The following is a 13,387-nucleotide window of genomic DNA, read 5'->3' on the forward strand; positions in this document are numbered from 1 at the left end:
GAAAAACTTAAAAACAATTCAGCTCAGGCAATAAAAAAAGGAAAAATTCATGGGATAATCCCACATTTGGGCTGTTCGTTTTTAATAATCCCACCTTTGGATTATTTTTAAATAATCCCACCTTTACCCCCCATTCTTTTTTAATGGTCACGGGTGACTAGTAACCGGTTGAAGAGGTAATTTTTTTTTTTGGTTTAAAATACACGTGTCACTATAACAATTAGTCTAAAATTTTATATTAAAAAACAAAAATAAAAAAAAAAAAACAAAAAAACGGCAGTAAGCCAGCCACCTCCTCCACAAGTCCCAGCCACCGCGTTGTTGTCGTCCACTAGCCCCAGCCACCTTCTTCCCCAGCCCCAACCATGAGATCGAAGCTCACGTCGTCATCGTCGCTATTTTGGGTGGTCCGGCCAGCCTAAATTGAGGCAGGGGAAAGTGAGGGAGGCTGAAATCGTGGCGGGGGAATGTGTGGGTGGCAAAACTCGAGCAGGGGAAAGGGGAGGGAGGCTAGAATAGGTTCGGGGGAAGGGGAGAGTTGCCGGAATTGGAACGGGGGAAGGGGGACCCGGAATCGGGACGGAAAAGGCGTTTAGGGTTAGGGTTGGGTTTCTAGTTCACCACTAGTCCACCACCTTAGCCACCTTCACCCATACCCCAACCCGAGACCACCTACCAAACTACTATTGCCTTTACCAATTGAACCGAAACCACCACCTCATCACCCTACCTGAACTGCGACCTCAGCCACCTTCACCCATACCCCCACCTTAGTTGAAATCTCCTCAGATCAGGGAGGGGATCGTCGCGCACCGACGCCGGTGTCGGTGCTGTGGTTGGGGGCTGGGTGGTTATTTTATTTTTATTTTTATTTTTTTATTTTTTTCTTTTAAAAAATCTAACTTTTTAATTTTTTTTTCCCATTCACAGGCCGTCACGTGTCATGTAACCTGTTATAACAGGTTACATGACCGGTTGGGACCATTAAAAAAGAATGGGGGGGTAAAGGTGGGATTATTTAAAAATAATCCAAAGGTGGGATTATTAAAAACGAACGGCCCAAAGGTGGGATTATTCCCATGAATTTTTCCTAAAAAAAATCTGTACGTGATTTATATACATGACAAAAATAGAGAAATTTAACTATATTGATTATTGATTGATTGGTTGACTTAAAAAAAATTTATGCAATGAAAAAAATGCAATATTGTCTAGTCTTGAAAATTAGGAAAGACAATAGAATAAAAATAAAGTATTAAAAATGAAAAAATAGAAAATGAGTGTGAATATACCTTGAAATGATGTTAATGTAGTCGCGTGATTTTCCTCTTCTTTGACTTATATGCTTCTCCAAATTCCCACCCAGACATAACAATGGAGCTCGTGTTTTTGAGTTTAAGTTTGAGTTGAGATGTAAAGTAACTTGTGGGAGTCTTTTGGAGTATGAGTATATAAAGAAGCTTCTGATGATTTTTATCCCGCCAAATTAGAGGTGATCAACATTGATCAGGCTCGCTAGCCCGGTCGGATCCGGCCCGAAAATAGGGCGGCTTTGGACAAGTATGAAAAAATTAAAAATACATTTTTAGTTAAAAACCCGAACCTAGTCCGAAAAAAGCCCAAAAAGCTCGCTTTGGCCTGATAAGCCCGCTACTTTTTTGTGGGTTTGGGCACGAGAAATTACGTTAAGGCTCGGTCCGACCCGATTTTTGATCACCTCTACACCAAATGAACAATCAACTTGGGGAAATGCAATGTAAAATGACAATTTTTATTAATGTAGCTATTGATTCAATTTGATTGCGCCGCGTGTCAACCCGATCCCTAAACTATTTTCAACATCATTATATTTGCCAACTTACCCTAAACTATTCTATTTATCTAATATATAAAGTGAAGAGAGATTTTGGGTGATAAATGTCAATTTGCCAAATTACTCCTTACCTTTTTTTTTTTTTTTTTTTTTTTTTTAAAGAACAACCATCCTAAATTGAAAAAAAAGTACCATCCGAATCTAACTTTTAGGATAAAATACAATTATACAAGTACTTATCAACCGTTTTTTTTTAATTATTCAATTAAAGAAAATACTCTATGACTTCATCAGATGTTTTTATTTTTTAAAACAATTTTTATTTTATAATTTTTTTACTAATATTTATTTTTATTATCAACAATTTTAAAATTTGCATCACTAATATTTATTGTATTCTATTAGAATAAAGAAGAGAATGAGCCTAATAAGTTTCTCAAATTGCGCACACACACGCAATCTTAGCTTATTCAATTAAATCGGACAAGTCCTTAAACTATTTCTAGAATATATATTATTTAAAGGTCCCTAAACCCATTGCCACATCAACGGTTATGGGCTGGAAATTGCTTTTCCTGGTGGGTTAATGGACCAATTTGCCTCATTTAAAAGGTGAGGGATTAAAATGCTACAAATGCAATGGTTTAGACTTTAGAGATTGTATTTGTACTTAACTCGTACGTTTCTTTTTTTTAATTTTCTTATTTTGGTTGGTAAGGAGAAGACCCCTATTGGGCTGAAACCTCTCACGGGTCCGCCCGGCATGGGTTAGCGTGTTAGGTACTCATACATACTTCATATGTCATATAGATATACAAAGTATTGTACTACCTCCGCCCACGAATATCTGTAACATTTGCCAAATTTGGATGCTTGGAGTATCTGCACCAAATTTTTTTCTTTCATTTTTTGGTAATATTTAACTATTAATTACCCACTATTACTCACTTTTTGGTTAGTGGTCCTCTCCACCACCTATTACCCACTACAAATATTGTGTTCACACTACAAATATTTGTGTTCACACTACAAATACCAAATATACCCTTATTTTTCAACACTTAAATGTTTAGTTTATATATATCATCATATGGGTAATTTTGTATTTTTACTTTTCTCTCTCATTAATTAAACCCACCCAACTACACTTAATATTCCCTAAAAGTTTTACCTAGGAGTCCACCCATTTGTACTTTGTTGCAGATATTCGTGGGCGGAGGGAGTATAATATATGTAGTATGGTATAAAATACAGTCCAATGGAGATTGGACAGATAATAATATACGTAGTAGCGTAGTACAGCATAGTAGTAATAAAATATAAAAAGAAAAATAAGTGAAAAAACAAAAGTTGCAGAACCCTAGATTTTGCTATAAACGGACAGATAAAGTGTACTTGGGGTTTTTTTTTTCTTTTGACTTTGAGTTGAGTTCCAAATTTCAGATCTAGAAGTGAAAAGATTTTTGTTGGGATGGCATTTGCTGTAACAGATGTGTATGAGGAATCTCTCAAAGCTCTGCCTTCTCTCTCTCCTTGTAAATACCCACCAAACACAAACCCCGGCTCACCGACGAAAGCGCCGGCGATGACGGAGTTTCAAGGCCCTCCCATAGACCTCCGCCGGCGATTTTGTTCTCTCTTTCTCTCTCCTTTGACGGTGACCAACCAACAACCATCGCCGGTATGCATGCTGGATGATCGGAGATTCTCTGCATGTTGGATGATCGGAGATTCTCTGCCTTGCCTTGCCTTGCCTTTTGTTCCACCCAACTGGTATCTATGGTCCTGGATGCCTAATCACTGAAAGTTAATTTTACTCTTACAGTATATTTGTTCTCTACGTTCTTCTATCTAATGATTCTAAATGAACTTTGATTAATCGTAACTGATCTGTAGAAGAAAATTTTGTAGTTTGTTCTGGAATATATTTTTTTTCTTTGATGATATATTTCTGGAGTTTTTTCTGTAGAAGTGAACTTTAATTTCCTTCTCAACTAGAATTTGGATAAAATTTAGAAAGAATGAGTAGATAAACATTGTTTAATTATGAGTAGTTGTTTTCAATTGTGCTCATTCTTTGCTCTGCTCTTCTGCTCATCTTCTGTCATCCTTGGCTTAACTGAAAATTCTTTTGGTGGTGCTTAATTCTTACATTATAACATGTAAGCCATTTGTCCCTGTTTTGCTGCATAAATTTCATCATTATGATTTTTTGGCATGTTGAGAATGGTGGTAAATCTGTCATGACTCAAGTTTCTGAAATGAGTTCAAGATCTTGTCAATTCACCTGAAAATGGCTTTATCAAGCCACCAGCAAATAGAGTGATATCAAATTAGGTACAATTATGTCCTTCCTGGTGTATACTTCTCAGTTCTCAATGCTAAAAATTTCATCGTATGGCTTTTGAAAAGCATATGGATCAATCAGAACTTTGTTTTGTTACTGCTTTCTTGACTACAATATACTTTCAACCTTATTAATTTGTTTGAATGAGTAGGGAGATTGAGCAAATACATGTGCAGGAAGAAATCGACCTACTGGTAATCTCCCCCCCCCCCCCCCTTTTTTTTGTTGGTTTATTATATGCTCGTAATTTTATTCTTCTTCCAGCAATGTTTGTTCCTGTCTTTTGATCAAGAGCGCTGCTGGAGTGCTGGTTTATTGCTGTGAATAGTGTCGCGATTCATAGATTGTTTTCAGTTCTATCTATGTAATTATAATTTAAATTTTGATGAAAATTGTGTTGGTAAATTGTTTTGCTGTGTTGGTAAATTGTTTATATATTGCTGTGAATAATTGGTTATTTGTTGAAGATAATGTTCACATATTGCCTATGATTCTCGGACTCGGGTACCCATGGCCGACACGGTTACGTGTCCAAGTGTCCGACTCAACCATTTTGTGAAAATTTTCCAAGATTTCTTGTTTAATTTAAACTAACACATTCGAAAATGATCCTAGGATTAGTTATGACTCATTTGAGGCTCAGTTCTCAGTTTCCATTGGAGCTCATTGATTTAATGGTTTTGAATGGGTATATTTATGAACATAAACTCTGTTTAAGAGCTTTTCATGAAGTTTGATGAATATATCTATTTTACTTGACTTGAATATTTGGTTTTTGAAATTGGGTCATCTCTCTCTTCTTCCCAAATGGTTTCATATTAAGCTATATGATAATGCACCTGATTGATAGTTTATGCTTATGAGTTACAGATGAGTAGATAGCAATTCACATACACTTCTAATACTTCCATGCATTGACTACCATTTTCTTTGAGCCTTACTAAGTTACTACTTTATTTTATCTTCTTTTCTATTTGCAGGCTTACCTCTACATATGTTAAGCCACCATTCCCAATTTGATTGCGCCGCGTGTCAACCCGATCCCTAAACTATTTTCAACATCATTACATTTGCCAACTTACCCTAAACTATTCTATTTATCTAATATATAAAGTGAAGAGAGATTTTGGGTGATAAATGTCAATTTGCCAGATTACTCCTTCTTACCTTTTTTTTTTTTTTTTTTTTTTTTTTTTTTTTTTTTTTTTTTTTTTTTTTTTTAAGAACAACCATCCTAAATTGAAAAAAAAAGTACCATCCGAATCTAACTTTTAGGATAAAATACAATTATACAAGTACTTATCAACCGTTTTTTTTTTAATTATTCAATTAAAGAAAATACTCTATGACTTCATCAGATGTTTTTATTTTTTAAACCAATTTTTATTTTATAATTTTTTTACTTATATTTATTTTTATTATCAACAATTTTAAAATTTGCATCACTAATATTTATTGTATTCTATTAGAATAAAGAAGAGAATGAGCCTAATAAGTTTCTTAAATTGCGCACACACACGCAATCTTAGCTTATTCAATTAAATCGGACAAGTCCTTAAAACTATTTCTAGAATATATGTAAATTATATGACAAATAATATTTAAAGGTCCCTAAACCTATTGCCACATCAACAGTTATTGGCTGGAAATTGCTTTCCCTGGTGGTTAATGGACCAATTTGCCTCATTTAAAAGGTGAGAGATTAAATGCAATGGTTTAAACTTTAGAGATTGTATTTGTACTTAACTCGTACATTTTTTTTTTTTTTTAATTTTTCTTATTTTATTTTAGCTTCTTTTCTATTTGCAGGCTTACCTCTACATATGTTAAGCCACCATTCCCTTCAGATTGTGGTGCTTGTCGTGTCAGTGTTATGGTTGGAGTGCAGCATAACAAGTAAGAGGAGAATTGTGTGTAGCTAGCTGATTGTTGCGATTTTGGGTGTTTGAGGGAAGTAGGAGTTTGGGCGGCTGATTGGCTGCTGCGCGGTGGCTCGGTTGGGAGTAGGGGCAGCAACGGGGAAGCGTGGTAAGTTACCAAATGCGAGCTTGAGGATGAATTTCGAGTTTATGGTGTTCTTTGCAAGTTCAGGTTTTTTTTCCAATTATGAAGTTATAAAATCAATTTTGGTGGTAGAAATGTTAGTTCCATGGTTCATTGCTAGATTTTGGCAAGAGTAATTTTCTTGTGCATATTTTTCTATGTGATTTGATATTTTACAAATTTAGATAGTAGATTTTAGATACGAACTACACTTTTATCTTTTCTATATATTTTACAGTTTTTTTTTTTTTTTTTTTTTTTTTTGGTATTATGAATCATAATTTTTTTTACATCTTTAATTATTTTTCAATACCTTCTAAAATAGAGAACTTAGGTGTATATAAAGAATGTCTCTTCAATATATTTCTTGATTATTTATGTTGGCGGGGGTAATTTTCTTGTCTACTTTGTTTTTTTTGTGCATATTTTTTTCGATGTGATTTGATATTTCACAAAAATTTAGATAGTAGATATTAGATTCGAAGGACTCTGTATCTTTTTTTTTGAGTATTATGAATCATAATTTTATTTTTCTTTTTCATCTCTAATTGCTTTTCAATACCTTCTGAAATAGAGAACTGATGTTTATATAAAGAATGATTCTTCTATATATTTCTTGACTGTTGCAGGTAATTTTTTTTATTCTCTTCAGGATATTCATGAAAGCATATATTTTCTCAACTAGAAGGAACAAGGTTCTCAACTTAGCTTGCTAGCAAAGGATTTTGGGTCATTTTGATTGTTTTTCAAGCGAGTTCCTGATCGATGGAAGTACACTCAGCCTTGTAGTTTCTGATGAACAGAAAAATGTTCAGGTCTTTGAACATTATGGCTGGAATGGAAATAGAGACAGAAGTGGAACACTGGAAGAATGTAGCAGTGCCAGACTGACTTGATGGGGAATAATAATGAGATGGTAAACCTGTATGGATTACTTATGGTATGAGATGCTTTCTAATTAATTTTCGTTATTTTTGATGACTTTTTATTTAGCCATGAGGATTAAAGTAACTGGCGTTCTGCTTCAGACATTTCTTGACTCAATTTTTCTTTGAAATGGATTCCTTAGTTTGGTTGCTTAAGAGCTGCCTTATGTGTTGAACTCATTCTAACTGTTGATCTTGTATCTTGATCTCATCTCTCTTTGCTGCCTTGACTCTTTTATATTCTGTCTTCCCCTGATGATGCATGTAAAGAGTAGCTTCACATGAAACATTTGCTTCACCATTTGATTTCAGTTATGCCATCTCTCTGAAGTTCTCAACTTTTGCCATCATTTGATTCACCATTTGATTGCAGTTATTTATGCTTGTTTGTGACTTCATGTTAAAAGACAGAAATAATGACTTGAGGTCAAGTATTGTGATTATTAATGGAAGATGAAACTCAACAAACTATAGAGGTGCTAGTGGTGGAAGTCAAGGATAAGCTTGCTAGTGTTACGGAGCCAATTGAGGTAGATTTGTGTTAAATATAGCTTATAAGTATCTGCAATATCATTTTTTTAATTTTTTATTTTATATAGCTAAAACTTGAATTTGTTTGGCAACAGGAAAATGGTAATAAAGAAGAAAAAGAAAGCTCTCTGGATGATGGAGAGTTCATTAAGGTCGAGAGAGAACCTGTGGAAATGAAAGATAGGTTTCGAGATGTTGAAGTAAATGTGGAAGAAAGCAAATCATCTGTTAGTGAATCTAGCAGAAAAGTCCTTGAAGCACTGGAGTAGATAAACGAGCTTGAGACTGAATTAGAAAGAGTGGCTGCTGCATTAAACGATTCTGAGTCACAGAATGCAAATTTGAAAAATGAGGCCTTATCGACTGAAGTAAAGCTGCAAGAATGTGGGAAGAAGTATGAAACTCTTGAACCGAATCACAAGAAGTTGCAGGAGGAGATGGTAGAGACTGAAAATAACTTCAATGAAAAGCCGAAGTCTTTGCAAGATACTTTGGAAGATCATGAAAACTAATCAAAAGGATTTTTCTGTGTTAAAGAATCATTTGAAAGTCTTAATCTTGAGTCCAAAATCTCAAAGAAGAAAATAGAGGAGTTGGAGCAAGAATTACCTTCTCGTGCAGCAGAATTAGAAAATGTAGTAAAATCTTCTCACTCCATAATTGAGGTTGCTGAGAAAAAACATGGGTGACCTTGAATCGCTGCTGGAAGAAAAGAAACAGAAAATTGAAGAGCTTTGAAGTGAATATAAGCTCACTGGGAGTAAAAAATGCGGGGATCCCGAAGCTGAATCAAAAAAATATTCAGGCATGGTATCTGAACTCACTGGAAAAATCGAGAAGTTCCGATCTTTAATGTTGAACCTTGAGAGTGCACTTCAAACAGCAAGTGAAAAGGAAGTGGGGCTGATGGAATCTTTGAATGTAATGAAAGTAGAGAAACGAAGTTCAGAAGAAGCATTGGAGAATTCCACTAAAAAGCTTCGGGAAGCTGAAAATTTGCTTGAATCATTGTGTGGTGAATTGTCTCTTACACAGGAGAAACTAGAAAGCATTGAAAATGATCTAAAGGGCTCTGGACTAAGGGTGTGTGTAATTATGGAAAAGCTGAAAGCTGCTGAGGATCAATTAGAGGAGCAAGTGAGAGCAATAGAGGAAGCAACTGCAAGTAAAATGCATTTTGAATCTTTACACGAGTCTTCTACTAGGGACTTTGAGGTAAAAATGCAGGAGACAATGGCAAATTTCAGCGAAAAGGAGTCTGAGGCTAACTCATTGTCTGAGAAATTTAAGATTCTTGAAGATAAGGTACAAAGTTTAGAAGAACAGGTCGGTGAAGAAGCACTGAAGGCTGCATCTCTAACAGAAGAATTGCATCAGAGTGTTGCTAAGGTAGATTCCTTAGAAAGCTCTAATGAAGAGCTTAAAAAGATGATTGAGGAAGCTGAGGGTAAAGTGGCACAATCTCTTTCAGAGAAGGAACTTTTGGTGGAAAAAAACTCCCAGACGAAGAACAAGGTTGATGAGCTTCTGGAATTGCTTAATTCGGCTGATGCAGAAAAAGAAGCCACTTCTCTTCAACTTGCCTCTCACATGAATACCATCACTGAATTAACTGAGCAACACTTGAGATCTTTTGAGCAGCACTCTGCTGCTGAAGCTCGTCATTTGCAGGCTGAAGAACAGTTGAAGGAAACAAGTGGTAGACTAGCTGAGAAAGAGAAGGAAGTCGAGGAGTTGGGTGCACGGTTGAGTGCCCTTGAAAACCAAGTGAAAGCATATGAGGAGGAGGTTCGTGAAGCATCTGTGATAACCGGGTCTAGAGAGGCGGAGATAGAACAGTTAAAGGAGACTGTTGCTAAATTAGCTGATAAAGAGGCTGAAATTCAGTGAAATACTTGTAGCTCTTGAAGGCCAAGTGAAAAAGTATGAAGAGAAGGCTCATGAAGCAGAGGGAATTGCTGAATCAAATGAAGTTGAAATTAGAGAGATGGTTGAAAAATTATCTCAGACAGATTGAAGTTACAGAATTGAAGGAGAAACTTGCTTCCTTGAAGGCCAAGTAAAAGGTTTATACAGAAGAAGCCGGTCAAATATCTGGGATCGCTGAATCTAGAAATGTTTCAAATTGAAGACCTGGTTGGGAAATTAAGTAAAAAGGAGTTTGAAGTATCGGGGCTAATGAACTCATAAATCCTAATGGTATGTCATATCCTCTTTTGGTTGTTTATGCATCATAAAGTTATGAAACTGATTGAGATGTTCTCTGTATTTAAGTATAGGACCATTATACTACAAGTGTGTTTATCATCTGTTCTATCAGTATAATCCTTACTCAGCTATATGGGGGGAATATGACTTGGGTTCATTCAATCTCACATGATCTTGTCAACTAGATTCACATTGAACACGCCCTTAACCCAACCGAGCCTTATGAATTGGGTTGCTGCTACTCCAGGTCTGTCACCATGCTCCCTGGAGGAAAACCTGTCATTTTCTATACTGGTGCAGACACTTAGAATTTTCAGTCACAGAATTTGGCATTCCCTAAGGACCCCGCTGATCCCCATCTAACCTAAAAGGTTAAGTCGCCTCATAATCCTGTAATTGCTGAAACAGATGGTGACATTGATTCTAGCAATTTCAGAGATCCTACAACTGCTTGGCAAGCTGCTGATGGTGCTTGGCACGTTCTTATAGGCGGAAAGGTAGATGGCTGAGAAATGGCATTTTTGTGCCAGAGTAAAGATTTTGCTAATTGGACTAGAAGTGAAGTCTCTTCACTTATCAGCAAAAACCGGAAAGTGGGAGTGTCCAGATTTCTTTCTTGTGAGCATTGATAATAAAGATGGAGCAGAGAACTATTTTATGAAGGAAAACACCAAATTTGTTCTTAAGGCAAGTTTTCTTGATCGTGGGCTTTTATAAGGCCGTAACAAATGAATTTGAGGTGGACAATACTGACTTCATGGAAGGTATTACTGATTGGAGATATGATTATGGAAGTAAATATTATGCTTCCAAGACATTTTTCGATGGTGAGAAAAAACGGCAAACGTTGTGGGTGCGGATATTGGAGGCTGATGGTAAAGCAAATGACAAGAAAAAAAGGGTGGTCAGGGCTTCAGGTAATATTCCAATTAAGGTCTTCTTGTTGTGGACTTATTTAATTATTGGTTTGAATATGAGCTTCAGTACTCTGTATTATTAATATCATGACATGCCTACTAGTCTCATTTCGATCTAGCAGTGTCAGCATGTAGACGCAACCTGTCGTAGTGTTGTTGCATCACCACAACAACAAAAAAAAAAAAAAAAAAAAAAAAAAAAAAAGATGCAACCTGTCTGAAACATTTGAATGCATAACCCTTTGCCTTTACTATCTGGTACCATTTCAATGTTAGTGGACAGGGCTTTGTCTTATTTTATAGGGTTTTTAGAGCCCAATAATTTAAGAATCAAAAGAAAAACCCAATAATAATGGTTAAGGTCAGCCCCACTCACCCCTTCTCTGACTTAACCCCAGTAACAATTTCCAGAAACCTTTCTCTCTCTCCTCCATTGCTGCGCACTCAGAGTTCTCAGCTTTCAGGGTATCATCATTTTCTCTCTCTTAATCTGTTCTTCAATTTTGATTCATTTTGATTGTTTTCGTTTTGTTAAAGTTTGTTAATGTTTGATCGTCGGCATTTGCTTTTTTGTTGCGCATTTTTGGCTCAAATTGTGATAATTTTAATAAGATTGATTAAGAGGAATTATTTCTGTATAATTGATTAGTGTGACTGTTTTTGAGAGAAATCTCTTCATCATCTAGGTTTATTATGTATGTCATTTATGTGGAATGTAGATGTTGCAAAGGGTTTAGGTTATATAGGTTGATATAATTATAAAATTTTTAATGGACTCACTAATCTCTGTAAGTACACATTTCAGTCCTTTAAATCATGTTCCTGAGGCAGAGTATTCGATAATTTTGCCATTCGATTAGGTTTGTATTTTTGTCATTGTGAAGCATGATGTATTGTGATGTGGATTAAGCATGATCATTTTGGTGATTTTGATGTTTAAATTTGTTAATATATCTGATTTTATATGAACATTGTCAGTGAATTCAGAGCATATGATCAATTTGAAAGAATTTTGTTAACCTATGTAAATTTCTATGATAAGAGCATTCTCACTAGCAACTGGTATGCACAGGAACTGATAGCAGAAAGTAGAAGTTAATGGCTTTCACTTTTACCTCGACCTGGACCCTGACCCACATTGACCCTGACCGACCGCCCTAATGGTACCAGCACTGACCCCCCAATAACCACCCTAGTTGAGAGGTATGGGTATGGATATGGGAAGCTGTTGAAAATTAAAGGGAGGAAGAAAGTTATGTTTTAATAATTTTAAATTATTGAATTGGAAATTTGAGCTGTAAGGTGTTTTTTCCATCCGATGCCTTAATTAATTTGGTTTTTGTAGTTTTTATATCTTTAAAAGCTTTCACCGGAGGTCACATTAGTGTTGTTGGCACGCTAATCATTCTCATGGTCGAATAACTTGCACTACATTAATAATGTGGTGACACTAAACTTCTTTATTAATTGTGAGTTATAGTTCTTATTTGCTTGTGTGATATTTCTGCATTGGTGAATTTTACATTGTTTTGGAATGTATTTCAGTTTGTGTTGTGCCTCAAGTTAATGCCAGCACCTTCTGTTATCTTGAGTTCTAGTAATTCACTCCATGAAGCTTTTGAACCTAATTTTGATTTGTTTTATCTACTTAAACTGACTGTTGCTTATTTTGTCGAGTTTTCTCTAGCCTTTAAACTGTGCACGAACTAAACTAAAAACTTTGAATAAGAATACACGATTTTAATTCCAATAGTACCATTTATGATGTTAGATTTATATGTAAGAAAATAAATTACTAAAGGAACATGTCTTCGGATTGTATTTTAATTTTGCTTGTCACTGTCACAACATGGTTTCTTTTTGGCAGGCAGTCTATTTGAGAGTCAAGATACTTGCTAGACTAATTTTATTTTCTCTTTATCATTTTTCGTTTTGTGTAACAGAGTGAATTTGAACAAATGGGGCGAAAAAAGAAGAGGAGAAACGAGTAAAAGTGTTCAGAAAGTTTTAGAGAAGAGGATTTTCATCCAAATCAAGTTTCCGATAAAGATAAGTTCTTTTTAGATCTTGAGCATTCTAATGCTCCTTGGAAATGATTGAGATGATTGTCTTCTAGGTTTTGTATCGGTTATATGGGTCATAAGTGTAATGTAAGAAAGATATGCCCCAATTGAAATGTGGAGAATCAATTGATTATAAAGAAGGGTGTTTTTTCATAGTGACCTATGTTCAGAGAGAACTTTTTAGTTGATATTTTGGTACACAAACCTTCAATTTATATGTTGGCTGTAGGGGTTGGGGGAAATTGGTGGAAAGTAAAGATTTTGAGGATTTTTGGTTTTCGATTTACGAGTGCAAAAATGCTTTATTTTAAAAGTAACTATGACCCACTTCCTGTTGAGTTTAGTGCTAGTTTGGTTCATGAATGTATCATTAGAATATTCAATGGAGCTAAAACTGAGATGGAGGGTACAGAAAAGTATTACAAACTACTCTGTGTTGTGATTTCTGAGAGTATTAGGTTTAATGAGATTCTGAAAGTAATGTATAAGGTATTACAAAATGTGGAAAAGTCTTATAAACTTAATGACCTTCAACGTGG

The 13,387-nt window shown here is 35.3% G+C and overlaps 2 protein-coding genes and 1 pseudogene across 4 annotated transcripts; all 3 read left to right on the forward strand.

The window, feature by feature from the left end:
* Positions 1-2,394: 2,394 nt before the first annotated feature.
* Positions 2,395-5,373, forward strand: LOC110696988. Of its 3 annotated transcripts, none has more exons than XR_002506449.1 (2): positions 2,395-2,425; positions 5,141-5,373. XR_002506449.1 is itself a non-coding variant. In XM_021874325.1 (2 exons), the coding sequence occupies exons 1-2, from the start codon at positions 3,285-3,287 to the stop codon at positions 5,178-5,180; spliced, it is 342 nt and encodes a 113-aa protein (XP_021730017.1). In that variant the 5' UTR covers positions 3,199-3,284; the 3' UTR covers positions 5,181-5,373. The 3 variants fall into 3 exon arrangements, 1 of the variants encoding a protein (XP_021730017.1); XR_002506448.1 differs by lacking the exon at positions 2,395-2,425 and adding an exon at positions 3,196-4,354; XM_021874325.1 differs by lacking the exon at positions 2,395-2,425 and adding an exon at positions 3,199-3,586.
* Positions 5,374-8,187: 2,814 nt separating this feature from the next.
* LOC110696991 (spindle assembly abnormal protein 6-like) lies at positions 8,188-10,990 on the forward strand (the record flags this gene model as incomplete). The annotated part of the gene is made up of 2 exons (XM_021874329.1): positions 8,188-8,345; positions 8,422-10,990. Coding segments are annotated over 2 exons (1,287 nt in total), but the record flags the coding sequence as incomplete, so codon positions are not given.
* Positions 9,586-12,754, forward strand: LOC110696992 (annotated as a pseudogene).
* The last annotated feature ends 633 nt before the right edge of the window (positions 12,755-13,387 follow it).

The sequence above is a fragment of the Chenopodium quinoa genome, unplaced genomic scaffold (genome assembly GCF_001683475.1).
Source record: "Chenopodium quinoa cultivar QQ74 unplaced genomic scaffold, ASM168347v1, whole genome shotgun sequence".
In the NCBI taxonomy this organism is placed as follows: domain Eukaryota; kingdom Viridiplantae; phylum Streptophyta; class Magnoliopsida; order Caryophyllales; family Amaranthaceae; genus Chenopodium; species Chenopodium quinoa.